This window comes from Anopheles arabiensis, chromosome 2 (assembly GCF_016920715.1).
Source record: "Anopheles arabiensis isolate DONGOLA chromosome 2, AaraD3, whole genome shotgun sequence".
Taxonomy (NCBI): Eukaryota; Metazoa; Arthropoda; class Insecta; order Diptera; family Culicidae; genus Anopheles; species Anopheles arabiensis.
Window position 1 is genome coordinate 101,182,640 of NC_053517.1, and position 27,857 is coordinate 101,210,496.

Below are 27,857 nucleotides of genomic sequence, written 5' to 3' on the forward strand. Positions count from 1 at the left end.
CCTACGCGTACAGCGTACACTCAATGTAGCTGGTCGGTACGAATCCTTCCTCCCAGCCCTTCGAACTAAATCGCCGCACCCGGGTCCAGCCGTCGCCCTGGTCCACCTCTATCACTTGCAATTCTTCCCCTTCCGACATTGGAATGCTGCCTTCACTCGTTGCTGCAATAAAAGAGAGAGATAAACTTATGTAAGTGATCATCATTTTTAGGTTTTTGGGAAAATGCATTACCGTCAAATGGATAGAGCGCCCGACACGTGCCCAGGGGCGTATCTGCTTCGTAGAACTCCTCGTTCATTGGCTGTTCGTTCGTGCTGCCCTGGCCGGATCCCGGCAGCGAGGTGTGCGATGTGCCCAGTCCACTTTCCGGACTCGCCGAGCTGCTGTGGGACGCGAAAGAAGAACGACCGGACACACAGACACGGCAATATTAGTGACTTTGGTTCGAATAGAGCGTGTTGACAATACGCTTTACAAGGAGAAAGAGTAGGGCTTGGAGGGATACTAGCGAAAGGAATTCTAATATATACTAAAAGGACAGAGGTGTTAAACAAATCATAACTATTAGAGATTGTTTGTATGCAGTACTATATACATCAATGTGTTATTTTTGTTCAATTGACGACTGTGTAGATTCGGAGCGAAAATAATATACAATTTAATTAATTAATAACAACAAAAAAGGCATACAGAGATACTTGTGAAGGTGAACTACACAAAAGCTACACACAACTACACGGCGGGGCGATAGAGGCAATTGGGAAGAGGGAATCAAGAAACAATTGTTGAGCTGTACCCGTTGTTGTTAATGTTAAGCCCATTTTGCGCTTGCTGTACACTACTTTCGGAAGCTGACCTGCTAAGGCTACCGGCATCGTCTGGATGGTCTTCGCCGTTATCTTCGTGACTGTTTTCGTGATTACTGCTACCGTTGGAATGTCTGAAACGGGGGGTGTTTGAAGCGAGAAGAAAACGATGTAAATATTTTTGGACCACATTTTTTCACATTATTCGGCACCACTTTGAGAGCCACTGCGTGAATTCGTAAATCAACACTAATGCTTCACCTGGACGACCGTTGTCCGTTCTGTATCACACGGTTCGACTGCGGGCTGTGCTGAATGAACGACTGGTTGTTGGCCTGCTCGAGCAGCTTCTGGTAGCGCAGCAGCTCGTGCCGTAGCCTGTCCAGCCGGTTGACCGATTCGTTCAGCTGCTCCTCGACCGTGCGCGGGTCGCCCAGCATCGAGTTCGCCTCGTAAACGCCCTTCATCTTCATCAGCCCGTCGCTGGCCGCCTGCTCCTGGGCGACCTTCTGCTGCAGCTCCTGCACCTTGGCCGTGAGCTTTTTCCGCCGCTGCGTCGGTGGCAGGTCGCTGAAATCTTCCTTCAGGCCGTCCGTCGAAAGGTTGTTCTACAAAACGAAAGCGATCGGGAAGATGTTAATCGTTTCTTTTCCTTTTTTTGTTGTGAAAAATCTAATCTGTTCTAGCAAAATGTACAGTTTGTAGACGACTGTTGTAGGTAGAATCAAGTGCTGTGTGATAGAATCAACGGCATGCAATGGGAAGGACACGCAACACAATTAAACTAAAGGACACACAAACACAGTGAGATAAAAACGAAGAGAAATCACACATGGTACAGATAATACAAAATATAAAACAAGTAATAGCTAGCGTCACACTATAGCAACAAAACATAAAACACAGCAAAAATCTAATCAATACCAATTTGCACACTCAGAGAGAAAGTAGTTTCATCCAGCATAAGCGGACGATGTTGATTACCTTCACATTAATGCAGGCTTCGAGAATCTTCTAGGAGGAACAACACACAACAAATTGCGTTTTTGTGTTTGGGGTTTGGGTTTGTTAGTTAAGTGTGGTTTTATTTTCCCGGATGGAATTATAAAAACCGCGAACAGGAGGTGTTGTGTCATAAGCGCAAACCAAACACATCCAATAAAGCATCATATACAAACAACACCGAACAGGCCCGGCACACGAAAGAAGTAGCCACCACCAACCAAGACCACCACCAAAAACGTATGTAAAGATGCGAAAAGCCGAATAGTCCGAATGGGTTGCGAATTTTGATGAGCAAATGAAAAATTATAGAAAATTTAGAATAAATTTGTTTATAAGCATGTGTAATAATTTTGTTTGTCGTGCGAGGGTGGTTTGGGTGTGTAGTGTGTTTTCAGGAGTAGAAAGGCAGCATGAAATTAAAGAAACACACTATTTTATGCTACACACATTCAAAAGGGGTTGAAAGAATATGCACAGTGACACAGCTAAAGCATCGGTGTAACATTAACACGAATCGGAACAGAAAGGGGTAGGAAATTAGGACTTAATCGTAGGTGATAAAGAATCAGGACATATAGGAACGGTAGGGAAACTGCAAACAGAAAGCCTAATTAATAAGGCACATAAAAAGCGGATTTTGGAATGAGTCACTGCGTCTGCGATAAAACCGATTCTTCACACACGCAAACGAATCCTGGCCGGATGGCAACAAGTGTGTGCGTGCGTGCGCGTTTGTATCTAAACCCGTATAGATTACATCACGCGCGCCTCGACTGTAGCCTCATTGGAATCCCTTTCGAGTGCGAAGGGATAATACACGGGCACGGCTAAAGCTAATTCTCATCCACCAGCGGCACGCAACAACACTGGCAGTAGCAGCAACAGGAAGGCAAAAATAAAACACACAACAGCAAAAGCAAAAGCGAAACGGTATAACTTTGCGTGCCGACCGACATTAAACACTTTACATGGCAGGTCACGTTGCACATTATTGGCGGACAGAGCGCGGAAGAGATCGGGGGCATTCGTGCGGCGTGGAGTAGAGGTGCCCGCGCGCGTCTGCTTTGTGGCTGAATTTGCACGCAGCACGTGAATGGGGTGAGTGTTGTTGTCGTTGTCCTCCAGCCGACTCCGCCGCCGAACGTTTATCGATCGGAAGAAAATCGAAACCATGTCGCGGCCGAGACGGAATCTCGGTGACAGAGAGAGCCGGAAGGATACTGTGCGAGGGTGACGGTGCGGTACACACTGGCGTCGCGTCATCCAGGGCGGGAATGTCCCATGTGTCCGTTCGTCTGCGTTTGAAGGACTGGTTCGTGTCGCTTTGTTGTTGGTCGGTTCGGTTTCGTAAGCGCTCATTTGAATTCAGCAGAGCAAACTTTATACATATGAAAAAGCGTCGAAGCGCCGAGAGGATCGTTGTGGTATGCACCTCTGGTTCGGTTGTTGCGGAAAAAGCGTAACGAAGAGGACAAATAATGTCCATCGTAAATATATACGTACAGTATGTTGTAACAACAAAAAAAGCGGTTTGGTATGATCTTATCATAATGTCAATGAACCAAAATTTGTTTGCTTAAATCCGCGTTTGCAAATTATTTATTCGTTTGGCGTCAGCTTTCCTCAGGTGCCACGTACAGTGGCAGCCCTTACAATCAACTTTAGCGCGCAAATAAAATCCAATCACCAAAAAAATGGCTGTATCATCGAGAAGATAAGACAGGCGATAAGCATTGATCATCTACCAAAAGGCTTCCGATATCAATAAAATGACAATCATCCAAACTGACTCATGGATACCTCTGACCATAAATTCCTAATCATTCAAAAAATGTCGTAAATGTTTACATTTCTAACAAAATATGTCATGGTAATGATATGAAGTTGTAATCTTAAATAATGTCCGAAACATCTGAACGTTGGTGTTAGTCAAGTGTCCACCTACGCTTGTCCACTGATTTGTGAAACGGCGGCCCTTACTATTTCGCAGTACAAATCATTAAGAAAACAAAACCCGCTAATTTCGCCAAGTGCCCCCAAGTACACCAAACAAACAAAATACGTCCACCACCTACAGTGGCAGCACATGCGTGAGTAACGAGATGCCTTCTTAGCGTAAGTACCGTCAAGTAGTTTCGTTTTAAAACAGGGTGCGAGATCGCATGACCGGGAACAAGCAAGCGAAAGATGTGCTAGTTTAAATTAAGACCAGTGGAGCACCAGTGCGAGTTATGCCTGCTGTCCGAAAAGAAATCAGTGATGTGGTGTGCTCTCGGTTTATGTGGTGTGTACACTAGTGATGGGTAACCGGAATCGCACCCACGGCTCGGAATCGCTTCCGAGCATTGCTACTCCGGCTCCGATTCCGAAAAATTCAAATCGTCGATTCCGCCCGGAGTCGTCGGAGCCGTCCGGAGCCGTCCGGAGCCGTCGGAGCCGTCCGGAGCCGTCGGAGCCGTCCGGAGCCGTTGGAGCCGTCCGGAGCCGTCCGGAGCCGCTAGTCGGCAGCTGGAGCCGTCGGAGCCGTCGGAGCCGTCCGGAGCCGTCGGAGCCGTTGGAGCCGTTGGAGCTGTCCGGAATCGTTGGAGCCGTCGGAGCCGTTCGGAGCCGTCGGAGCCGTTGGAGCTGTCGGAGCCGCTAGTCGGCAGCTGGAGCCGGTCGGAGCCGTCGTAGCAGTTGGAGCCGACGGAGCCGGTTGGAGCCGTCCGGAGCCGACGGAGCCGACGGAGCCGTCCGGAGCCGGTCGGAACCGTCGTAGTCGTTGGAGCTGACAGAGCCGTCGTAGTCGATGGAGCCAACGGAACCGGTTGGAGACGTTGGGGTCGTCGGTGCCGTCGAAGCCGACGGAGCCAGTTCGAGCCGTAGGAGTCGTAGTAATAGTCGGAAGTCTTCTGAAGCGCTTTAATTTCCCGATATCAGCGATGATTTCATTTAAAAAAACAGCTTACGAGTAAAAAAATAGTCTTCTTCATTTATTGCTCTGAAGTTTTTCTTTATTTTTTTTAAACAATAAAATCAAAAACAATTGTTTGCTCCGTATATCTAGGGAAAAATTATGAATCAAACTATTATTGATCTTTATTTTTATAAAAGATGGACGGATGATTGATAGTTATATTCTTTGTCTTGTCCATGTGCCATCATGTTATTCGGTAAAAAACAAGTGCGGCCTAAACCATACACGTTCTTAGTTCTATTGCTCCTTGACCTCCTAATTTGATTCATTTTTTTGCCTATATACATACGGAGCAAACAATTATTTTTGGCTTTATTTTTGAAAAAAAAAACACACACACAAACAAACTTCATATCAATAAATGAAGAGGACTCTTTTTTTACTCGTAAGCTGTTTTTTACAATAAAATTATCACTAATATCGAGAAATTAATGCGCTTCAGAATGCTTCCGACTATTACAACTACTCCGACGGCTCCGACGGCTCCGACGGCTCCGGACGGCTCCGGACGGCTCCGGCTGCCGACTAGCGGCTCCGGACGGCTCCGGACGGCTCCGGACGGCTCTGTTGGCGCGGAGCAGGCTCGTTGGTGCGGAGCCGGCTCCGGAGCCGTTGGTGCGGAGCCGGCTCCGGAGCCGTCGGAACGGAGCCGGCTCCGGAGCCGTCGGAGCGGAGCCGGCTCCGGAGCCGTGGGAGCGGAGCCGGCTCCGGAGCCGTCCGAGCGGAGCCGGCTCCGGAGCCGTCGGAGCGGAGCCGGCTCCGGAGCCGTAGGAGCGGGGCCGGCTCCGGAGCCGTTGGTGCGCTCCGAAACGCCCATCACTAGTGTACACCCACTCCAAAGATGGGTTAGGATAAACTCAACCCAAACAGACACACAAGGAACCTTCTTCTCGCGAACGGGGAGATTTGTGCTGAAGGAGACCGTCTTTCTTCTTTTATTGTCAACGCCGTGAGGTAGTGCAACCGCGAGAAGGAGCAACAAGGCAAACGCTTAAGCACGAAAACACACACAAACGATAGGCATATTGAGATATAGTTGTTGTGTTGCAATGGAAAAGCGTTTGGTGATAGTAGCAGGCCAGCAGGCGCACACGTGCTGTGTTCTTGTTGTGTGGTTGAAGGAGTAGTATGTGTCGGTCCAAAAGAATGGCCACAAGTGTCAAGGCTAGTGTGTGTGTGGTGCGTGTACACACACACATACACACATACACACGCAGTAATACTCACTCCAAGCGTCCAGGAAGAAATGATATCGCGCCAGTCGGTTATCATTATGTGGTGGTAGAATGGTTCATTTCCATCCATTCAACAACACCCGATTGTGCAGTGGGAGAGGAGTTTTGGGTTGTTGTTTTGGTATTTGAGGGTTTGTTTTTTTTTTTGGTTGATTTCATCGTCGCAATAGATGTTTGGTTCAAGGATAACCGGGAGTACCAGAAGGAAATGTAGGATGGCACGAATGTAACATTGGAAGCAAAGTGATGATTTTATGATGGTTACGGGACGAAATTGGAGACGTAAAGAAAAAAAGGTTATTAGTACAACATTTCTATCGATTTTTGAACAAGTAGACAGAAACATTGATTTAAATGAAGGATAAACAAATGTAACAGAAAAGGAAGAACTCAACAAGCTAATTGTACGACACCATCATCACCCTTTTGTCTCGTAATTTTCCGCTCTTAGGGTCGTACTGTTGCTGCTTCCGGTGCTTCCGGTTGCCGTTTCGCTTACCTTGTTGCCGGTGAAGATACCGAAAATGCCAACGCGCTTCTTAAGCTTGTCCTTGGTGGTGCCTTTCCCCGTCATGTGGTTCAGTCCGGTGCTGGAGTTATGCGTCTGCGAGTTGTTCGCGGCGTCCGGGTCGGGTTTGGAAAGATCCTCGAACGGTATGTCTCCCGGTGGCTGAAAGCCGGACTGATACCTAAAACGCAAGCAGGCAAAAGAATGAATGAGCTTCCAATACACTGGCGCTTGCGCAACGACTTCCTAAAACCATTTGAACATACTTTTCTATTACGATCATCGAATCGTCCTTCTCGTTGATCGAGTCGGCCGCCTTCACGATCCCTTCCAGACAGTGGGCAATGATGGGCGACACCTCGTACTCGACATCTGCCGACCGTTTGATGAATTCCTTCATGCCGCGCGTTCGCTTTTCGTCCAGCTCCTGCAGCCTGTTAAACACCTGCAAGACGGATCGACACAGAAACGGTACGATTACAGCAAGGCGTGTCGAATGCAAACACACACACACACACACCCAAGGGGCCTGTTAGAATTTACCTCCGGCAGTGCTATTTGATAGTGCTGCTGCTGCTGCTTGTTCGTAATCTGCAGCTGGTTCGCGTACTCGCTCTTCGCGTCCTCCGACTGGCTGTTGCGTATGTTCATGTTGACGCGCTGCTTCTCCACATCCGCCCGGCTGAGGTGGAAGTCGGCGTCCGCCTTGTGGTAGCTCTCGATCGCCTTTTCCGCCTCGCGGAACGCCTTCTCGTAGCTGCGCTTCGCCCGATCCAGCGTGCCGATCTGTGTGTGCAGCGACTGGGTCAGGGTGGCGCCCTGGTTCAGTGCCTTTTTGCGCTCCTCGCGCAGATTCTTCGCCAGCAGCAGGATGCCCTGCAGCACCTGGTTCTGGAGGTTTTCCGCCACCACCTCGCGCTGCCCGGCCAGGTCGGCCACCTCCTTGAGGACGTTTTTGAATGCAATCAGGGAGGAAAATCTAGGCAAGCAAAGAAACAGTAAAATTAGTGTTGGATTGCAAAAACAACTGATTCTATGTAATCAAGCACAGTCCTAGCAGAGATATTGAGACCGGGATCCGCCGATACGACCTGTCACACTCTATGTGGAGTACAACAAAATTATTGTAATCAGCGTCTTTCTCTCTTGGAGCACCGTTACACAGATGCAACGGACATTGCTTGGTTGTTTTCGACAGTCCATTTGTTCCGCTTCATCGCTACTTACTCATTCTCTTCGTCCTCTTTGCTCTTTTTGGGTTGATAGTTCTTCACAAGCCGTCTGAAACAAAAGCGGGGGAAACAAGAGAGGTAAAAAATGTAGGTTAGACATGGTGGATAGAAGAACACATTCTTAAAAGTCACTAATTTCCCATGCAGACGGAGGCGGCGGACAGTTTTTCCATCGATTCGCACCGGATTGGGACGTTGGATTGAGAAGATTGAGGAGGGCCCACCAGCGTATATCAAGCGTCAAGCATCAATAATCACTGATTGGTACTTGCGGCAGAGCTTTGGCTGGCTGGTGTGTCGCACGTTAACGCGCCAAGAGACATTGAAACGCCACCACTGCAAGCGAGTACTACAGCGTACCTGCGTCCTTAGATGGGCCCACGGAACGGAGGTTTTAGTAGAGGCATCACAGACGACAGTGAGGAGGCCCCTTCTTTTTCGCAATCCGTTTAAAGCGCCAAAGGCACTATCATGTCCATAATTACTGACAGTTGTACACAGTGCGGTAGTTACTACTGCTGTGGAAAAGGGGTGGTGTAAGGCAGCCGAGCCGCCTTCTTGGTGCCCGATGATTGGCATTTCGTTCGGTTGGTTTTGGTGTCTATTTGACTTGAGGATTGAGGAAAGGGAGGAGAGAGAAGGGCATTGTTTGTGCCACCGCCTGTAGCTGTAGCCATTATCGCGGGGTTGTTTAGGTTATTTGTGTTGGTTTGAAGAAGCCATAATTTAAACTCCCCCATCCCCCCTTGCTGCTGGCAGGTGTAAAGAGAGGCCAGCCGTTCGTGCTAGTGAGTGCGCTGGCGATCTTCCCCTTACTGTTGCATATTGCACACGCGCAGCAGAACGGAACGGAATGCAAACCGCAGTACGATCGACAGACAGATCTGATCGAAGGAACGGTCGAAGAATGGAAGGTATGGATGGATGACACATCCCTTTCATGCCTTTTACAGCAGTAATGTTACCGTCGTTCACCAATCGGTTCGTGAGCTACGACGTGTATGGGTACAATGGGATCATTGTACCGGAATGGTGGTGGTGTTTGCCGGTGCACGATTTAACACTAGACTCGTGTGAACCTGCCAGGCAGGACGCTTGAAATATCTGTGACATTGTGGCCCAAATATGGAATAACGCAATGCTGGTCAGAGTCGGTCAGAGAAAAAAAGCCATTTCTATCGGCTACATATCGACCTCTACAAACAGTGCAATCGGTAGCAGATGGGTTTAAAACGTCACCGGTCTTGAGTTCAAGTCTTGCATGCAGCCAGTCAATAACAGTAAAATTAATACTGAACAAAAGGGGGAAAATAAGTTTTCATAGGAAAGAAGAACAAGTTGTTTGATATTTATCTACACCAGAAGACAACAAGCCTTTCTCGATGTTTCCTCTACTCTACTTGATTGTTACAATTGTTATCTGTGTGGTTGCTTTTCTATAGGAAGAGAACATTGTTGCAAACCGACACTGATGAAAGTGGGTCCCCCTATCTTTATTGAATGTTTTGATAATAGAAGCTAATTTAAGTTGACTTGCACGCATAACAGAGAAACAAATACTTGGTAAACTTAAGCTAATTAAAGGAAAGCACGCACACATCACACCCGAAACGTTTTATCCTCAATAATGCGAAACACTTCGCACACACTCTTTCAGTAGTTGCATGTGCGGGCCGGATCCAACTAATCCAATTTCCCAATAGCCACTCTCAGGTGCAGTAATATATATATCGTGTTACATAGATTCTTCGTACGAATATCAGAGCATATCACACACCCGCGCCGCATGCATTCTCTCTCTTCGTCTGCTGCTTCTCTCTCTTCATACCAATGCATGCGCGTGCGATAAGTGTTCAGTTACTCTCCCTCTATGCAATGTTGAGTTTCTAGTTTCTACTGTGTCTCGATACCACTCCGGCTCCGCCCGGATGCACTCTTGAGCTGCTGTCCCCCCGCATTGCTGCAGCACGAAATGCGAGACACACCCGCGGTCGGAGTGTGTGTGTGTGTGGCGATGATTAAATGGTAAATTGTTTGTGCATTGTGTAGGAAACGGGCTACATATCCGCTAAATACTTCACTTTCCCATTAGCGGGCGCACGATCGATACACAGCAACAGGTACACGGAGCTGCTGCTGCTGCCCGAAGAGCTTACGTATTGCGCGGGAGAAAACATACGCTTCTTCATGTACGCCAGCGCAAACATTGGCTCCCTCTGTGGGTGAAGGAATTGTTGGCGGCGATACATATGGGGTGGTTTTGTGCGTGCAGAAGCACAAGATCACTTTCTACCCCGAGCCAAAGCGGCTCCCCCACCAATCGAATCGGTTAAATGAAGCGGATGCTTTGACAGCAATCATCACCATATACACACCTCTGTGATGCCCTGTGATGGTGGTGATGCCGGTGGAACCAGCTCCCGATCCCGCCTACCGATAATTAGTGTCACTCTGCATGCGTACACACCGCTTTTAAGCAGAGTTTCAACAATTTTGCAAGCTGCACCGACCACCGACGTCCGGAGGACATTGATAGGAGGGGAACCGCTCTTGGCACGGTCTTCTGCCACGGTGTAGCGCGCGGGGCTTTAATGTGTCTCGATGGCTTTCACTGGAGTGACGCTCTTACGGACACCTCGTCTACGCTATGGCGGTATGGAAACTGCACAAGCGAAAGTGAATGAATGAATGGGGCTAGAAGAGAAGGCTGTTGGTCTCTCTGCTCTGGCCGAACGCTATCTCTAGCTGCGCTGCACCCGGGCACCCCTTTTGGCTGGGTGTGGCAGCGGCGGCGGCGTTGGCTGCCATGCAATCGCGGGGACGCGCACTTGTGCACATGTTTGCCTGCTTCCACCAGCAAACATGCTTGAAGATACCGCATCAACACTACACCAACCACGACGACCGTCGTCTTGTCTGACCTAAAAGGGCGCTGAACAGAGGAAGGTTGACAAAAGCGACGAACCCCGCAAGGAGAGAGCCGGGATGACTGGTGTATTATGATTATGATTTAAAACAGCATCTCAATCTCTTATAGCGACCGACCGACCGACCGGCTATCATCATATCGCCCCGCCGTTCATGGTCGATCATTGACCGGGATCGAACGATCGAGGGAGAAGTTGCTTCGCGATATTGGTGAAAGTTTTATCTCCCACTCTCTTCATCCTCTTCTCAACCGAACCGGGCGAATCAATCTACAAGCGGGGATGAAAAATTGCACACAGACATCACATGCTGCCAATCATTAGGCGGGCGGGAGGGTGGTAGTGCTCGGGTTTTGGAACGGATCTTCTCCTCCAAGTAACGAGAGCATTCACGCAAGGTGATCGATACGGCCCCGTAAGGCCCTATATACACACACACACACACACACACACACACACACACACACACAAACACACACATACACACGCACGCGGTTTTGCAACAGATGGACGGGAACAGTGAATGAAATCGGTTTTCTACAACATTCCTTTGCACATGCGGCAGCAGCATAACCCAGATTTAATGCTACGGTGGAAAAAGAAGGAGGCTCGAGCACACGCAAGTAACATTAGCAACCTGCTGCTGCTTCTGCTTCGTCTGGGGTTCGTTTATCCGGCCCTCTGCTATTTGTGGATGGCGTGTTTCGGTTTGCTTCTTGGCGCGATACAGATAAAACGTCGATACGGTGAGCTGCCAGAGAGAACAATGGCAAATTGGAGTCACAACAGAAAGGCAGAGCCGATCAGCGTCTTATGCACTGGAAGATGTACAGTAATTTTGGGATTGCGAGATAAACAGAGAGAAAGAGAGGTTGATGTTTTGCCAAATAAGACAAATTTGACAAATTTGAAATTGATATTCATCGTTCCTTCCCTAAATTCCCTCTTCCATCTATTTCAGTATCGTTTAGGTTGGTTTATGAACAACCACGACCGGCGGTGTTTGTATATTAAAGATCCATCCAATCAAACTGTGTAGCTCGATCAGGAGCAGATCGGCTATAATCATCAGCAAAAGCAAGTTAATAACTTCACACAAATATTTCCTTCGCTTTTCCTGCCATAATTTATGCACCTGCTGGGGTCATCCAAACCAATCGAAATCATATCCCCCCTCAATTTGATTAAAGTGCCATTTTACGAGCGATCGCTTCGACTGCCATTCGTGTTATCGATTTTGAAACGTTCAAATATGAAGCGAAAATGTCCGTTAGAGAATAAGCATATTTTATGTGCCTATTCACCCGGCTGACACTGATGCGTGAATCCAACCAACTGCCACCTGGGATTGGACCTTCCCTCCCTTTCGTCTAAACGTAAACAACAACAACAACTTCGCAGTATTTGCATAGACTGGTTTTGCCGGCCGTAGCATTGTTGTGGGCAAATATTATGAACACAATGGAGAAATGCGATATAGAAATCGGCAATACAGCTGTGTGTGTGTGATTTGAATTTGATATGAAAGATAAAAAGGACAGTGATGATCGTGTGAAGCTCATCTAAAGGTTCACTGCCATGGCGAGGCAATTAGTTTGATAAATTGGAACCGAGTGAGTGATACTAACTTCGCATTCGATACGCTGGATAACTTATTCAGTAGCCGACAAGAATGTGATGCACACACACACACGCACACACATTATGCAAAATCATCACGTACAGGGTTCGTGATTGAATTCGCACCCCAGCGCACACCATACATCCTCGCTCGATCGTGCATCATCATATGGTCACCACCCTTGGAGAGACCGATCAGTAATGTTCGTGTGCGTGGGGAGAAATTGGCACGAAACAGTTGCATGATTCACATTTTCAATTGAACGGACATGTTTTTCTTCTTCTATTAGTTCAACGATCAATGAGTTGGTATGAAAGTATTCTGTCAAAAATGAGAAATTCCCCAGAAGCTTGGATTTGGTTCGGATGAGTCAAAAACTCACTGGGCAGGCCCGTCAGTGGCCACATATTTTTGGACCTGTTTATTTACGTTGTAGATTTTGTTACGGGGTTTTTTTTCTAGTTCAGAAAAAGGCATCTGGGTGTGCGCTGTAAACATTCAATTAGAATGCCATTTCATAGCATAAACACGCGCGGTGCTCAATGAACCAAAACGCTGAATGAATTAGCTATCGTGTAAAGATCGTCTAATTACTGAGCTTGTTTCCCGATCGAACACAAAGTCCATTGACTTTATCGTGGGTAGAGAGTCAAAACACATCTCTAGCTGATGGAAATATGGTCAAAATCGCAGCTCCAAAACATACTGACGCATTTACGAGAGCTATTTGCACACTTCTACCACTACTACCACTGGCCTTCTCTCCACCAGCTGTGGTTTCTAGAACGTTGGATTGAAGTATTTTTCCTCATCAAAAATTTATCCACATCCGACACGGGATAAAGGAGGATAAATTTAGATCTCAAGTTTAGCGCGTCCACAGCGAGACCATCTGTGCCAGGTTGGTCACGGACACGCGCGTCTGTCCTCTATATAATGTATTCCACTCTCCCACCCAACCTGCTGTAGGGATGATAAATCGAACGCAAACAGAGAGAGAGCCGGGCGCGGACAAACTAAACGCCCGTTAGTAGAGACGAAGAAGCGACGACACGCGTCCAATAAAATTCGCACACTTACTTTCCCCTTCGCGCTTCGGTGGAACGAAAAGCCTTGACTGCTTACAAAGAAACAGAGAATCTGCTAAAAGCCAAAAACAAGACCGCTTTTGCTCTCACGATCAAGGCGATGCAATTGATCGCATCCGTAAACGGTGCAAATTGCACTACAAACCAACCAAAAACATGAGAAAATGTGTGCAAATTTTGTGGTCAACAAACACGCTCATGATTGGTCGTTAGAGGAGAGCTGCTCTCGTTGGTGTGATGCACCGTTCTGCCCACAAGGACAAGAGTATGCTGCTGCATCCACACACCATAAATATCTTCTCTTCTACAACCATCGAATCCCCCGTTGAAAAATGCTATACCAACTTAACGAAAGATCACGGCCAATCACACGGTGGTGCTGGTGGACCTGCTGGTTGGTGGATGTATGAGCGAAACAGTTCAAAAATTGAAAAGTGTTGAAAGGTATGAGGTCAAACGTGGCGCCGCACGACACTATTGCCACACAAACACACTCCCCGTCGAACGCGGTGTGGGAATTTTTATGCAGCATTTCGACATTTCCAGTGCACGAGAGAGATCGTGGTGCCATCCAATAATTAAAACCCTTAAACGATTTTTCAAATACACACACAGAAAGGTCCTCCTTCTTATTGATGAAAGATGCTCAAAAAGAAGATCCTCCACCCAAGGTTCGTGTCTGAGGAGGCCTCAGGTTTGGAACAACAACCCCATAACGTGCAGGCGGAATAGATCAATTTTACCCAGCGGAAGATCAATGCACGGTGTGAGAGGGAGGAAGGGCGGTCTATGCCGGCGGACGACCCCCGAGGGGTTTGGGCATTTTTGGGCGAAACTTTCGCAACCGGTTCAGCGAACTTGAAGCGAAGCGAGTGTTAGTTACCTTGGCGTACATCTTTCGGGCGGTACGGCTTAGGCTTCCTTCTCGGGAAGAGATGTTTGAGTATGTGTGTGTGTGCCGGTTTTATCTCTTGGGTGCGTTCGTTGAGCGTATCCTCCCGTATGCGCGTAGGCCGCAAAGAATTGCAGAGCCAGCACAAAACCCGGGAATCGAAGGCTCTTCTCTCGCGGCCGCTAAACGTACGAACGAACGAACGTTACGTCAACGGCCGGCGAAAGACGAAACGACGAACCTTAGGAGCGCAGCCCTGTGTAAAAGACAGCTCGACCGTAAAACAGTCCGCGAACAACTTGTTGGACCGGTTTCCCGATTCGGTAACTCGTTACTACTGTCTTTGCAGCGCGGGAACAGAGGGAGGGACATTTTTATAAGATTCCACCTTTTCGCTCTCCTCGCTGGAAGGGAGGGAGGGTAAATTCGATATTTCTTTGCCCGCCCTCTTTGCCAACGGTCACCTGAAAAAGACCTGACCATAGGACGACAGCGGCGAGGAACAAGAATTCGTTGTGCATCACCTTCAGCATCCCAGAGTCTTTCGAAAGAAGGGATCGAGAAGGAGGGCTCCCATACCAAAAACAGGCTGCACAGAGCGAATCAAACGCCCATCGATGAGGTCATTTTACACACGCAATGCACACGCTATATTAAGATTTCGTCCCCTAAACCAACAGCTCTCCCGTATGTGTCACACACTGCGTGTTTCATTCTAGCGCTACTTCCGCGAGTCTTTCCTTGCCCGCGGTGTGAAACGGAGGTGAGGGCAGAGTTCGAAGAAATTGAGACATTTAAAAATTCGACAACATGCGTGTCTAATAGCTCCGTCCGACTATACCGCTAGCGAGGTCCCAATCAATGCGGCAACAGGATTGATATATGTCAACTTACAGAATCTGGTCATGCAAGTAATGGGCAACTTGTGGAGACAGAGGAGATTGAAAACCTGGGGGAAAATATTTGGTTCGTGCTGATTTATAATGCTCCAATTTTCGAGCACTATTTCACGCTAATAGACAGGCCACGACACTGCACAGTCCCACATTTCTGGCACGTGTGGTTGTGTGTGATGGAATGAGAAAATTAATAGCTTCCTCACGCCCTGGCACAAGGCAAGCCGGCAGTATGAGCTAGAACAGCACATGGCAGTAGTGTCTGTGTTTGTGTGTAGCGGACGGCTTACAAAGCCTGGTGGCTCTGGACACGGATTGAGGGGAATATCTTCACGAACTCGCGATCATGCACAACCTCCGCGTACGGTAGCTGACTTTTGGTAGTCGCGAAGCGTTACACCTCTCCTCTGGAACGGTTGTGTGACAAACCGTTCTCGATCATTCGCAGTTTTCAGTGAGCTCTGGTTGTGTCGCACTCATCATGAATCCATCAAGCTCAAGCGGCACAAAAAGGGAATTCGTTGTCGTCTTCGTCGTCGTCACGACACAGAGTGAGAAAGGCCGCGCGACGAAGAAGCGAAGGAAATTGGTCCGAAAAAACCATGACCTATGCAGATGCGTGACCTGGAGAGAGCATTGCGACGAAACCTCCGATATCCCCATACCCTGGTGAAAAGTGCTTGGTTTCTTTTTCTGGCCTGCACACCGTCGCTCATCTGTCAGCAGCTTCCCTGTTACATCGCCTGCCTGACCCTTGGAGTATTGCCAACACATCTGGTGCAACGATCGCAGTTGTATTGGAAGAGAGGACCCAGGGTCGTCGACGTGTTCTGTTAGGGATTGGAAGAAGCAAAAAAAACAACAGAATTGCCATCCGCCCGTAAAAAGAGTTGCACAGACAAACGAAAGGGATGGCCAAAAACACACAGAGCACGATCGCGAAGGTGTTGTACAGGCCCCGGCTTGTTTTTCGCTCGGCTTCGAAAAACCTTCGACTAGAACGTCTTGCCGAAGAACACGCGCAAAAGAACCAGAACCAGGCGTGAGCGCGTTCAGTGGAAAGAAGGAAGGGCAGGCGAGCTCACGCGTCGTTTGGTCGATTCTATTCGTGGGGTTCTATACGCGTTTGTGCGCGCGTGCGTGTCTGTGTGTACGTGTCAATGTTTATTTTTAGGTACCTTCGGCTCAGAAGTAGTGCCGAAGTGCGCGGATCCCCAACGAAGCGTTAGCTGTTGTTGTATGTTTTTTTTGCTGGTGTTTCGCTCAACAACCCGTTTGCCACGGAAGAAACATGGGACAATCTCACTCCACCGCCGTGAGGAAGTTATCGTAGGGTGAGTAGTAGAGCAGGGTGGTTTGTGTGGCAGCAATCCCACATCCCACAGGGAAGGCGTACGATCGCTACGAGATGCACATCAGAGGACGGCACGCGTGTCCTAGTGTATGTCGGAGGTGCAAGCCGCGAAGAACCTGAATCTGCTCAAAAAAGGGACAATAAAAATGAGGAAATAAAACAAAAGCGCACACCCCACGGTACGCGGCTACCGTCAACCGCCATTCTGCATCGCATGAATGAAGGTATAAAGGGTAGAAAAGCAAAAGAAGAGAAAAACTTCACTTCAAGGATGATTTCTTGCACATTATTCTTCGATTGCCTTGCAGCCGTCGTGTCGAACGGAACGGTGCGACGCCCAAACGTGCAGACTGTTTACGCACATGTTTCCATTCCGCTTCTATTTGCGTGTAATACGAGTATTGTTTACACTCAATTCCGCTCGATACACACACCACTCGGGCAATTCGAAACCGGGAAGGAAGTACGCACACCAGAACCTCACCAACCGACCGACCGACAACAGACATCAAACGGGGTGAAGGAACTGACTCCCAGAGCGCACTGAAGGTTACGTAGGCTGGTTGGTTTTGCACTTGTATGTTCCTGTGTGTTCCCGTGCGGTTACAAACACAGAAGCCTCGCGTTTTTAGTCACATCTGTAACGCATAAGTTAAACGTTTGAGGAAAAAAAAAAGAGACAGGAGTTAAATTTCATCCTTTTGTAAGCGCTCAGCTGCAAAAATCTAAACGATACCTCAGAAAGAAGCTAGCAAAAGCATTTAACGTATGATTTATGAGTCACCATAAATATTGAAGTTAACTGGGCGGAGCTCTTTCTTCGTCTTGGTTGCTTTTTTCTACTCTCTACGTCGTGTCGTGCCAAATAAATTGATTCCGCTTTCCCACACATTTCTTTTTGATCAGAAATTTGAATATAAAAGCAGGCGGAACCTCCAGCCCAACAAACACCCCATCCCCTTCATGCTAAAAGTAATGAGATTTCAACGATCTAATCGAACGAAGCTCCCGTGACCCTGTGCCAAACGCTTAGCCTTGCGCACGACAAATCGTAAGTTCGATTCTCAACCGATCTTAACGTAGAAAAGAAGCGGCCTTTTAATTACGCTAAATGAAAGTAAATAAAACTGGAAATATTGTTACTCTCACAAGACTCACCTCAGCTTAAGTGCATATTCAACTTCGATGGCACTGCGATCACGAATGAAGCCTCCGAATCGTTCGATAAAGTCAATTCCTTTCTGCGTGTGTGTAGCGATGTTGTCAAATTGATCCTGTGCAAAAGAGAGAAGACGGAAACAAAAGTGAAAGATTGATTAGTTGAAGAGTGATTTCCTTTAGCCGCACAAACTTGTTCGCTTTATCAAACGCTTGAGACAACATTTCAACAAAAAGCCGCCGCCATCTGGTTTGTGTATCGCGAACCAATCCCCCTACTATTCCCGATCCTTTCGAGAGGCTTTATCTTATGTATGATGGATACACACAATCGTGTCCTCTTTCTCCTATCCAGCAATTGACTTGTCTGCAAAACACTACCACCTCCACAAAATACAAATAAAACTTTATTTGCGCCTCACCGAAATCTAGGTGTGGTTCTTGCGGAAACCACATACTTGTCGAAACGCGGCCGCCCGAAACGAAGTTGACGCAGAAATTCACTTCAATCTTACGTCATTGCTACGATCGCGAAATGATCGGCCCCGAAAATTAACCATTCGCTGCTCTGGATGATATAGCCAGCCAGCCAGCAAACACAAAACAGGAAAGAATTCCTTCCATCCAGAGACCGGTTCAAGTGGCGCTTGATGTCCGTCTGGTGGCTGGTGTGGTAAAGATTAAAAGACCGATAAGACACTTTACAGCACAAACACTTTTGCACTGATTTTCTCGACCAACGCAACTCATCGTGTGTTGCCGGTCAACCCGACGCTCGGTCTCTTTCTTTTGAGAACGATTTATCAAACACTCTTGGGCGATCCTGCGATGCCGTCGGAGAATACCACCTCAGGGAGTTAGTTCACAGGGTTGAGGAACTATCAAGGTTAATCAAACACGGGTTGGTTTACGTTGGATATGGTTTTTTATTTATATTGAGGAGGTTATAGTGTTTTTGCTGTATTTAAGTCGTATTTCACCCTTCCGAGAAGGTGATTTCATCGCTAAAAGGTTACGACAAGCGATTCGGCTAACCTTGTACCAAATCGATAAAAACCTACCCCTAGCAGCGGGGCAACCGTTATGTTGTATTATTAAAATATATTCCCGGAACGTGTTAAGCTGTCAAAAGTGTACCTAATTTTTCAGTCACAGCAATGTACAAAAAGATTACATAAAACTTACCGCACTTAAAATCAGTCGTCGTACGGGTTTTTCAGAGCGTTAGTTTTGAAACTTGCAAACCTTTATTTACCAAACAATATGCGTTGGGGTGTAAATAAACATGCCTTCCGGACGTATAACGCGCAAACATAACACACTCAGGTAATACACGCTCTAATGGATGATAAAAAATATCACAAGCAGTGTATACGTAAGACGCTCGCGTTCTAATGATAACATGTGTGCGAGGAGTTTGGCAATGCAGGTTTCTGCACTCTGCTTCTCCTTTAAAGTTTTTACAACACCAACACAAATTGTTTCAAACAATGCCCCATCGCTCAACTTCAAAAGTGTGTTTTACCTTTTATTTCAAATCATCTTTTTTTTTAAGCAAGCAAGAAACTAGACCGGATCCCAAATCAACACATCAAAACGCAGCGCTCAAAAAAGGAACACAAACAAACTCCACAAAAAAACTCGTCCGTAATTAGCTCGCATTATATATTATATTCCTCCAGCTTAGTGAGCATAGTCCGAGACCGCGTCCATTGCCCGCGGTTTACAAAAACATATGCTTTCCAAATCTTCCGCCGGTGGATGATGGAAGAGGAAGCGATCGTTTATTAATTCTATTCAATGGCCGCTTTTATGGTTCTAGTGGGGGGCTTTAGCTGGAACCGGGGAGCAATAACACTGAGAGAGGCCCACACCACGTCCAGTCCAGGAATGCCCAGGAATGGGATGTCTGGGAGCGAACATGCCGGTTCATTACGTGGGCATACACACACACACACACAAAACCAACCAATCGCCGCTTTTTGATGGAACATCTGGAAGTTTGAAGAATCTTTGAAGATGCCTACGGAACCGCAACACACCGTTGCATCGGTGCTACGAAATATGGACTCCAAGTAACACAGAAGGACGTGATGATCGTTTACCATCGAAATAAGCAATATATAACACGATAATTAATCTCGGCATAGTATTTTTGCGCGATTTTTAAAATCCCAAGGGTGTAAAACTTCACCAACTTGAAATTTGCACCCTCATTAGGTGGATAATTGTTCATTAACATGCACTCACCGCCGATAAAGCTACTAAATTCCCACAGGAGAGCATCATTATCTATTAGCCATCCAATCTATCCCTTCCAAGAAACAATACATCCCATCTTCATTTCTTAATTTAACACCAGAAGATAGATCACACCGCACACCCGGAAAGTGAGCGGGACATATCTGAGTGGACTGATTCCAAAATTTGATATTAATATCATCATATTTTATACGTTTACTCAACACGCGTGTATCTTTCCTCGGATCATTGGAGCTTACCCCTGGAATCACGCTCGGGGAAGGTCTCAACAGTCAGGTGAGATAGACGATCTTATCTAATTAACCATCGCGTCGAACGGTGTGAGGAGCATCATCCTTCGATTACCATTTTTATCGCACCAAAGCCCGAGAGAAACCCTGGACGGCGGCTCATCTGTGCGCGGAGGCTTCTGATTTCCTTTCCATGGAACACAAAAACGCACGCGTAGAGGGTCTTCCCCTGTCACCGTAACTTCCGTGCAGCATAAGATTGAGCATAAATTTCACCTGTAAAACTGGACACTGTGTTCCCCCACCTGTGGTTCATGCTGACCTACGTGAAGGCCGACAGTCACACGGTCGGGCTAGGTCGCTTCCCGGCCACTCTTCCTCGCGCTAATGGTTTTCCCCCTTCCAAAAACGGGAACCAGCGGGCGAGTGAGTGAGTGAAACGAACAAAAGGCGTTGACAGAGCGAGGAAGGAGGCGGAGGTAACCCTCATGCCCGTGTGATACGATATTTAAATTTGTTAAACAAAACGTACTCTCCCAGCTCCCAAGAAAACATCCCAAAACGGACGCACGGCCGAGGGAAAGACACACACACATACAGCATCTACACCTTTCCATAACAAAAAACTGGACACCGCGCGCGTCGAGGCCACTACGAAACGTGGCGATGGTCAAAGCGTTAAGCTTTTGTTTTGCTGTTGTACGCACCTGAGGAATGCGTGCGAGAGCGCATGAATGACAACTCTCTAGCGGGGCGACGAGATAGGTTAAAGGAAAGCTTGCCTAGCTAACTTACTTTCACTCGCCATCCAGGGGTGCGCGCGTCCAGGTCCACATCCAGACTGATGTCCAGAAGAATTGGTTTCACATATTTGTGGTAGGAATTTGTTGCCTCGTAATGGTTTTGGCCGAGGAGTTGCATTGCGCGTGAGAAATGATTATTGCGTAAAAAAACAGCGTTAAGTTTGTTTGGCACTTCAGCTTCAAGTGCCACAAAAACCGGGAAGTTGGAAAACGCCACTTGCTTACAGAGCCAGTACCAGAGGGAACGCTTGACGCCCTCTTGAATATCTAATGGTCCGTGTATGGAGACTTTCAAACACGCTCAGTTAATGATAAGCCATTGTAATAATTATCACCAATAAAATAGCCACAGCCCCGACACCAAGTGCACTTGTTCTTGGTTTCTAACGTCGTGTCATTGCTCCGAACAGCTCCAGCGAAGCCAGACAAGCATATAAATCTCCTACCCTCGATGCGATCAAATCATGTTGTGCAGACGTTGGTGCAACGATCAGAGCACAAGTAACATGTATTCCACCACTTGATAGGGTTCTTCATTACAACTACCAAAAGGGAACTGACCCTGACTGGCTTCTGAAGCGTTAAACCGCAGTATCTACCTACCGCGGCAAGGCAACATCTAACCAGTTTGGATGGAACTCGGGTAGGTTGTACTACTATGCAAAAAATCTGAACTCTTCCGAGCATCGTCTCTGCAGACGTTCGGTGGCAAAACTACTGCCTACATTGTGATGCACTTTTGCCAACGACTGCACGCCGTTCGGCCATTATGGGTGCTTTAAAATATGTGTCCGGATTTAAAAATATCCCATTCGTTCGTTGGTACCATCATTCTATGCTTGGATCGCAGATTGCTGCTGGCTGGTTACAGAAATTTCGTTCCACCGGGATATCAGGTTCCCCTTTCGGAATGTATGGGTCCACTTCCGTGAGACTCGTTCTAATAAATTCCCCCACGCACTCGACTCACAGTTCTGGATACCTCCGTGGAAGATGCCTCAAGCGACACATGCATACAGCAAGTGCACGGCGCATCAACGACTTGCAGGCCTCCCTGCGGATGAATCTACGAAACCCGAAAAACTTGTTCCACACCATGCCGGAAGATTGATATGCCCTCCAGGGAAGGGAGGGTTCTGTCCTGCATCCGGGGAACTAGTTTCTACCATGCAGCGGGGACGGAGAGGATTTGGCAGGTTGTTCATCGTTTTCCTCGACACCGGTCATAGTTACGAGCGATGTCCACTGTATCGCGCATAGCTTAAATCGTTCAGTGTCAAGTACAGTTTCGGTGTAGGACCTGTTTGGGCGGTAGAGAAGCCGTGCGTGCGGGCGGCACAAACGTGTTCGTTTATCGAGCACGGTTGCATAAGTTTAAACGCAACGGAACTTCCCATCGTGTTTTTTTTTCTCTTCAACAGTTTCTGTAACTGACGTTATTCTTGCTGCCCTCGGTATTGGTTAAAACCGTTTTGTCACGATCTGAACTTAAAACAAGCATTTACTGTTCTTGCCACAGTTCTCAAGCACTTGCGGTCACGCACTCAAGTGATGTGTTTTCGCCACGCTCAGTGCTTGTTGTGGCAGCGATTTGTATCGTTTTGGTGGTTGGAATTTCCAAAGATTGCGTATGACGCTCAAACTCAATTACGAAGTTCATGACTTCTGTTAACTACGGTAAATGTTATGAGAAACGTTGAGTCTTGAGAATGATTGGAGATGAAACAACATATTAACAGGGTCGTTCTATATCTTCAGCAATTCCAATATCTTAAATGCTAAACATATGCACAAGTGTGCACAAAAATGATCCGAAAGCTACACTCTATACATTTCTCACACTTAATTCCAATAAAACTACTCTTTCCACATCGCTCGTTTAATGACTTGCGAAGAAACATTGCACCAGCGGAGTGAAGCTAGTGTCGCCAGTCATCGCTCGGAACACCTCCCGGGTGTTTCTCCCGCACTATCTCTGACACACCGGCCAGCGGACATGTCAACGCAAGTCATTCGCAGGAAGTTGCACCGAGTTTAACGATGAACGGAATGAAAAGATACGCTAATGCAGGATGAAGCTGCGTGTGTCTTCAACTTCCTATTCCCATTTGCGTTGGGTTTAGCTTTCTCCACAATGGAGAAAAAAAAGATAGGAAAGTTAGTTAAATTAAGGCATCTGCCAACATCGCACATGTGTTGAAAGATCACACAACAGTAAAGGTGCACAGTGTGAAGATCTTTCCACTAACAAAGCTAGTGGCGTTAGAAATGATGCTGCGTGAGTTGCGGACGTCCCTGCGCCACATTCAATGGGTTAAGAACACTTCGAAACGCAGGAGGAGAAGATTCGTGAAAGAGATTGATTAGCAATAAAGCTGTGTTGGTTAGAAATGGACCTGGGGAGGGATTGAGGTGTTGGTGGAAACAAAAAATCAGAAACCCCTCTATCGATTGAGCGTCATTGAGGACCCTCTATGACGACGACCCCGTTAACTATTATGCTCGATCTTTCCACTGCCTTCTAGCCCTGATCGGACGCCGAAGGGCGCACCACCGAGAGAGCTTGCGCACGCCCTGATGGATGGTGATGGTCAATCGGAATCGCGTTTTCTGTTCAAACGTTAGAAACATGCACTCGGCAATAGAGGCACGCTCCCCTCGGGAGGAGGCCGCCTCTTCAACCGGCCCGTCAGTAACGGGATCGGAACGCCTCTGATGCGGGATCTGAGCAATCTATTTTATTACAACGATGATGACCACACCGTACGCGCACCCTATGGTCCTTTCTTCACTCAACCCAACAACTCGCCAATGGCAAAACGAAGGTGGGGATAGAGTTATTTGATTGATGAGATTGTTTGCGGGTGATTTTTTTCTGTCTGTTCCTCTACTGCACACGAGAAAGGAATGTTCCGAAGTAACACCGTAATTAGTATTTTATGAGGCGTGTATGTGAGCTTTCGGCACCTGGGCCTAAGCATTTACAACTACGTACAGTAATTAGCTAAAAAAGCGCTAAATATTTTACTGCAAAAAATGCACTAAAATTGTACTCATTATGACGTATTACACCTATATCTGCTGTACAAAAATCAATCATGAGTAATACCCTGTTCCCTGTGCGCTATAATGAGTCAGACATTTCGAGACTCTTCAAACTCAAGGAGGTGGTAGTGTATGGCGCCTCAAAGGTGTTAAAATGAATGAAACAAACGAAACGCCACCGTCTCCACTCAGAAAGCTGTTGCTGGCAAAAAAAAATACGAATCGCTACCGAAAATAAAACTCCTCTAAACTATCAAACGTAAGTCGAAAAACACCCCAGACCCGTTCGCGCGCAAATATAGTCGTCCGCGTACACAGGTGGGGATTTTAACGCGTAAACCTTGGCACACAACCCCTTTCGTACGCACTGGAGACACCTAACGAGATAGAGGCGCGTGCGCGTGTGCGTTAAACACACTACCGTTGTCTTCTGTCAGGGGATTGTCTTAATTGAAAATTCCAATGTCAATGTTAAGTGCGTGTGAGTGTGTGTCATTGTTAGGTCCACAGATATACTACAGGCACCACACTCAAACCTGTCGTCTCTAATTGCGACCCGAATGACGCCACTGTGGTGATGGATTCGATGGAGGTTCCCACCACTACCACACCAACTTCCATATCAGATCTTTCGCAGGGTTATTTGCATGTATTGATAGTTTTACGTTTTCGGAAGATCTGACACAGGCTTGAAGTATGCAGGCTCCAAGAATGTGTCATACAGAGTACGTTTTTTTTGTTGTTGTTGGGGGAATGCGCCCCAGTGGACAGTATAGAGTCAATGGTGCTAAATCAACATTGGAGACTAACTGTGAAGGTGTTGTAACGAACTCAGAAGCAAAACAATCATTTGCATAACCGGTGGGAGACTCAAATTCCAATCTGAAAATACTAAAACGCCACACATCGAACTGCGCATAGCAATGAATGATCAACTATTCTGATACCATAGATTTGGATCGATTTTATATCCGATGTTGCTGATGATTCACATGTTTTTAGAGTTAAGGAATATCTGAGATACTCAACCAAACTCGCTTGATATCCTTCTAGTCCTCTACTTGGAAACTGTGACAAGGTTGTACACCCTCCTGTATATGTCCATTCTCTAGTGGACAGGTGGTGTTACGTGGCACACGTTGCTGTTGCTACAATATATAAAATAAACACCCATTTGACCCTCACCGCGATCAAACCGTTTAAGATTGATCCGCGGTGTACGTCCTAACCTACAATCAACCAACACTAACACACCAACACACAAGAAGGCTCCATAAAAATATTGATGAATCACACGTTTACGACGAAAACACGAAAACAAGAGGAGATTGGTTTTGATTTTCGTTTCTTGGTCCACCACTCAAAGCAAAACAACTTATCTCACACATAGGCCAGCGAAACGTGGCTGCAGAAGTTGAACGGCCTGTGCATTGGTGTATTGCTTTTCAGTGGTAGACACTGTCTCTCCCCCTGAAGCACTACTCGACGTAACACAGTTGCAGCACACCCCACTAGCCCACCGTTTTCGCGTGAAGTCACCAGCACGACGACGACTCCCAGGCATGTCGAGGCACACCGGCGGCAGCGCCAACATAGTACACGGTTGCAATAAGTTTGAGCAATCGTTTGCCGAGGCTCCTTCATCCGTATCGTCGCAACTGCAGCTGTGGCAAAAGCAGATTGGCCGGCGATCAGTGTTAAAGCCAACTCCCTAAAGCGGGGAGATCCTATGACAAATTCTTTTCAGGTTTGCCCTGTCGTCCCCCCTTGTGAAGGCTTATGCAAAACAAAGTCGTTTTTGGGGTCGGGGAAGGGTATTTTGCGCAAGAGCCTATATCAAGATTGTTGCACGGATTTGCGCGCGAAGCACTGCAGCATAACGGGTTGGGGCATAACACACCCGGGAGATCCGGTCGTTGATCGTTTTCGCAAACATTTTTTGCCTATGCTACCCAAAGGAAGTCTATAAACTTTTAGATTAACTTTCAATCGCCATTTGCACAACGGAGACAGTGAGCCGTAGATGTGTAATATCTCTTACTGTAACCGGAAATTACCAAAACCCTCGTCGTATGACATCATTAATAGGGAGGCAAAAAATTAACATGTCACACATAGACGGACACACCCCTTGAAATTACAAGCTGATCCGAATTAACACATTTATTACACCGATGCTGCTGCCCGGTGGAAACTCCCACACAAAGTTCATCTGGATGTCATCCCTTGCCGACCGTTTAACCATAATCGAATCAACCTTAAATCGCTTCGTCTAACCCCAAACTGCGGGGCCAACTCCCGTCACAGTGGCACGGGGAATTAAATGTCCGGGCACGCGACATGATCTCGCCGATCGTTTACAACACCGAGAGCGACATGGGGAGCATGCCATAAATTAAGCGACAACCCCTCGTCCTTTGTAGAGAATGTGTGTAGTTTACAAACGGTGGGGACGACACTTTCAAACGGATTTCGGGTACGTCTTGCACTTCCGACTTTGGGTGCCACACACCACCATCGGCCAACGCGCCAAGCGGGCCCCTTAAAACGCAACCCGTGTTGTAATGCGCCATCATTATCAATTTACCGACGACGGATTAGCACATCGCACCCTTTTCGTTACAAATTGTGCGTGTTATGGAAGGGAGAAGGGCGGTGTGTAACAACAACAGCGCAGTAACACAAGCGGATGGGAATTTCATGTTGGTCAGTGATGCACAATATTGCTCCTCCTCTGTCGGTGGCCAAGCGTGTGGGAGCTGTTTGTGGCACCGATTGCATCACACACACACAATACCCACCCCAAGGGGTAAGGGCAGCCAACGTGTGTATGTGTCGTACAACATTTGCCCCTTTCTTGCAAGGGTGGAGCGAGGTATCACGCGCTCGTATTGGTGACTTACTTTCGTTTGGTTTTAATTAATGATTTTATGTTATGAGGAAGACCGAAAATTGGGTCGTTGCAGCTTTGCCCAGACCCAGGGCAGCAGCACCCAGCTACAAGTATGTGTGTGTTTGAGTGTGAACAAGGGTATCTGTGTGGTCATGTACACGACCGAACGGATTGAACTGTTTTCAATTACGAGTTTCAGTTACGCAGGCGTGATTGTGTAAGAAAGCAGTACTCGCCAGCGCAAAGCGCCGAGAGAAGTACACTGCTGATGGTCATCTGCGTGAGATCTTGAATCGTGAACTGTAGCAGCTGCCGAGATGAAGGTCGAAAAGAGGCTCAAGTGTATGTGTGTGGGACACAATTACGTTCTTTCAACAGCACGGACAGACATTAAACTACAACTCCCATGTATGGGTGGTTTCAAGTAGTCAGTTTTGCTCACTGCTTTCTAAACAACAGTATCAAAGATCTTGAAGGAGGCAAAGAAATCTTTACTACAAACATCCCCTCGCTCTCTGATATGAAGCTGTTGTGTAACAGACGCATAGTGCCATGTAGCGCACCGTGCGTAATACTTCTGGGTTATTTTTTTATCCGTGCACATGGCAGGCTCTGTTTCGAATCACTTTTGACAGTGCCCCCGAGGGCAATGCGCCAATATATACCTGCATCTTTTATGAGGACCGAAGGTGCATTTGAAAAACGTAAACCGAACGATAGAGCAAACCTGGTAGGCTAGCCCCTCGATAGGGGAAATATACAAACACACACAGCTATGGGTAGGAAACATAGGAAATTTCATTCGCAAATGGTGTCCTGTTCGGACGAGTCCACCGCATCGAGGTGATTCGACAGAAATTCTCAATTTGGTCGCCCATGTGAGGGTGGAATATCGAGCGTCACGGGGAACGCCGTGCGGTCCGGCAGTCGGACCTGGGGAAACAA

The 27,857-nt window shown here is 47.3% G+C and overlaps 1 protein-coding gene across 12 annotated transcripts in view; it reads right to left on the reverse strand.

Moving 5' to 3' along the window:
- The window catches only part of LOC120894998 (formin-binding protein 1-like), a 64,888-nt gene that overhangs the window by 2,590 nt on the left and 34,441 nt on the right, over window positions 1–27,857 (reverse strand). For 3 of the 12 annotated variants that reach the window (XM_040297941.1, XM_040297942.1, XM_040297943.1), the window contains exons 3-12: window positions 17,680–17,795; window positions 7,739–7,792; window positions 7,055–7,490; window positions 6,778–6,956; window positions 6,503–6,692; window positions 1,792–1,821; window positions 1,069–1,415; window positions 798–941; window positions 233–384; window positions 2–162 (exon numbers count right to left, since the gene is read on the reverse strand). In XM_040297941.1, coding sequence (XP_040153875.1) covers window positions 2–162; window positions 233–384; window positions 798–941; window positions 1,069–1,415; window positions 1,792–1,821; window positions 6,503–6,692; window positions 6,778–6,956; window positions 7,055–7,490; window positions 7,739–7,792; window positions 17,680–17,795 — 1,809 coding nt within the window. The remainder of the gene's footprint in view (window position 1; window positions 163–232; window positions 385–797; window positions 942–1,068; window positions 1,416–1,791; window positions 1,822–6,502; window positions 6,693–6,777; window positions 6,957–7,054; window positions 7,491–7,738; window positions 7,793–17,679; window positions 17,796–27,857) is intronic. The other 9 variants (XM_040297949.1, XM_040297944.1, XM_040297948.1 and 6 more) reach the window with 9 other exon arrangements.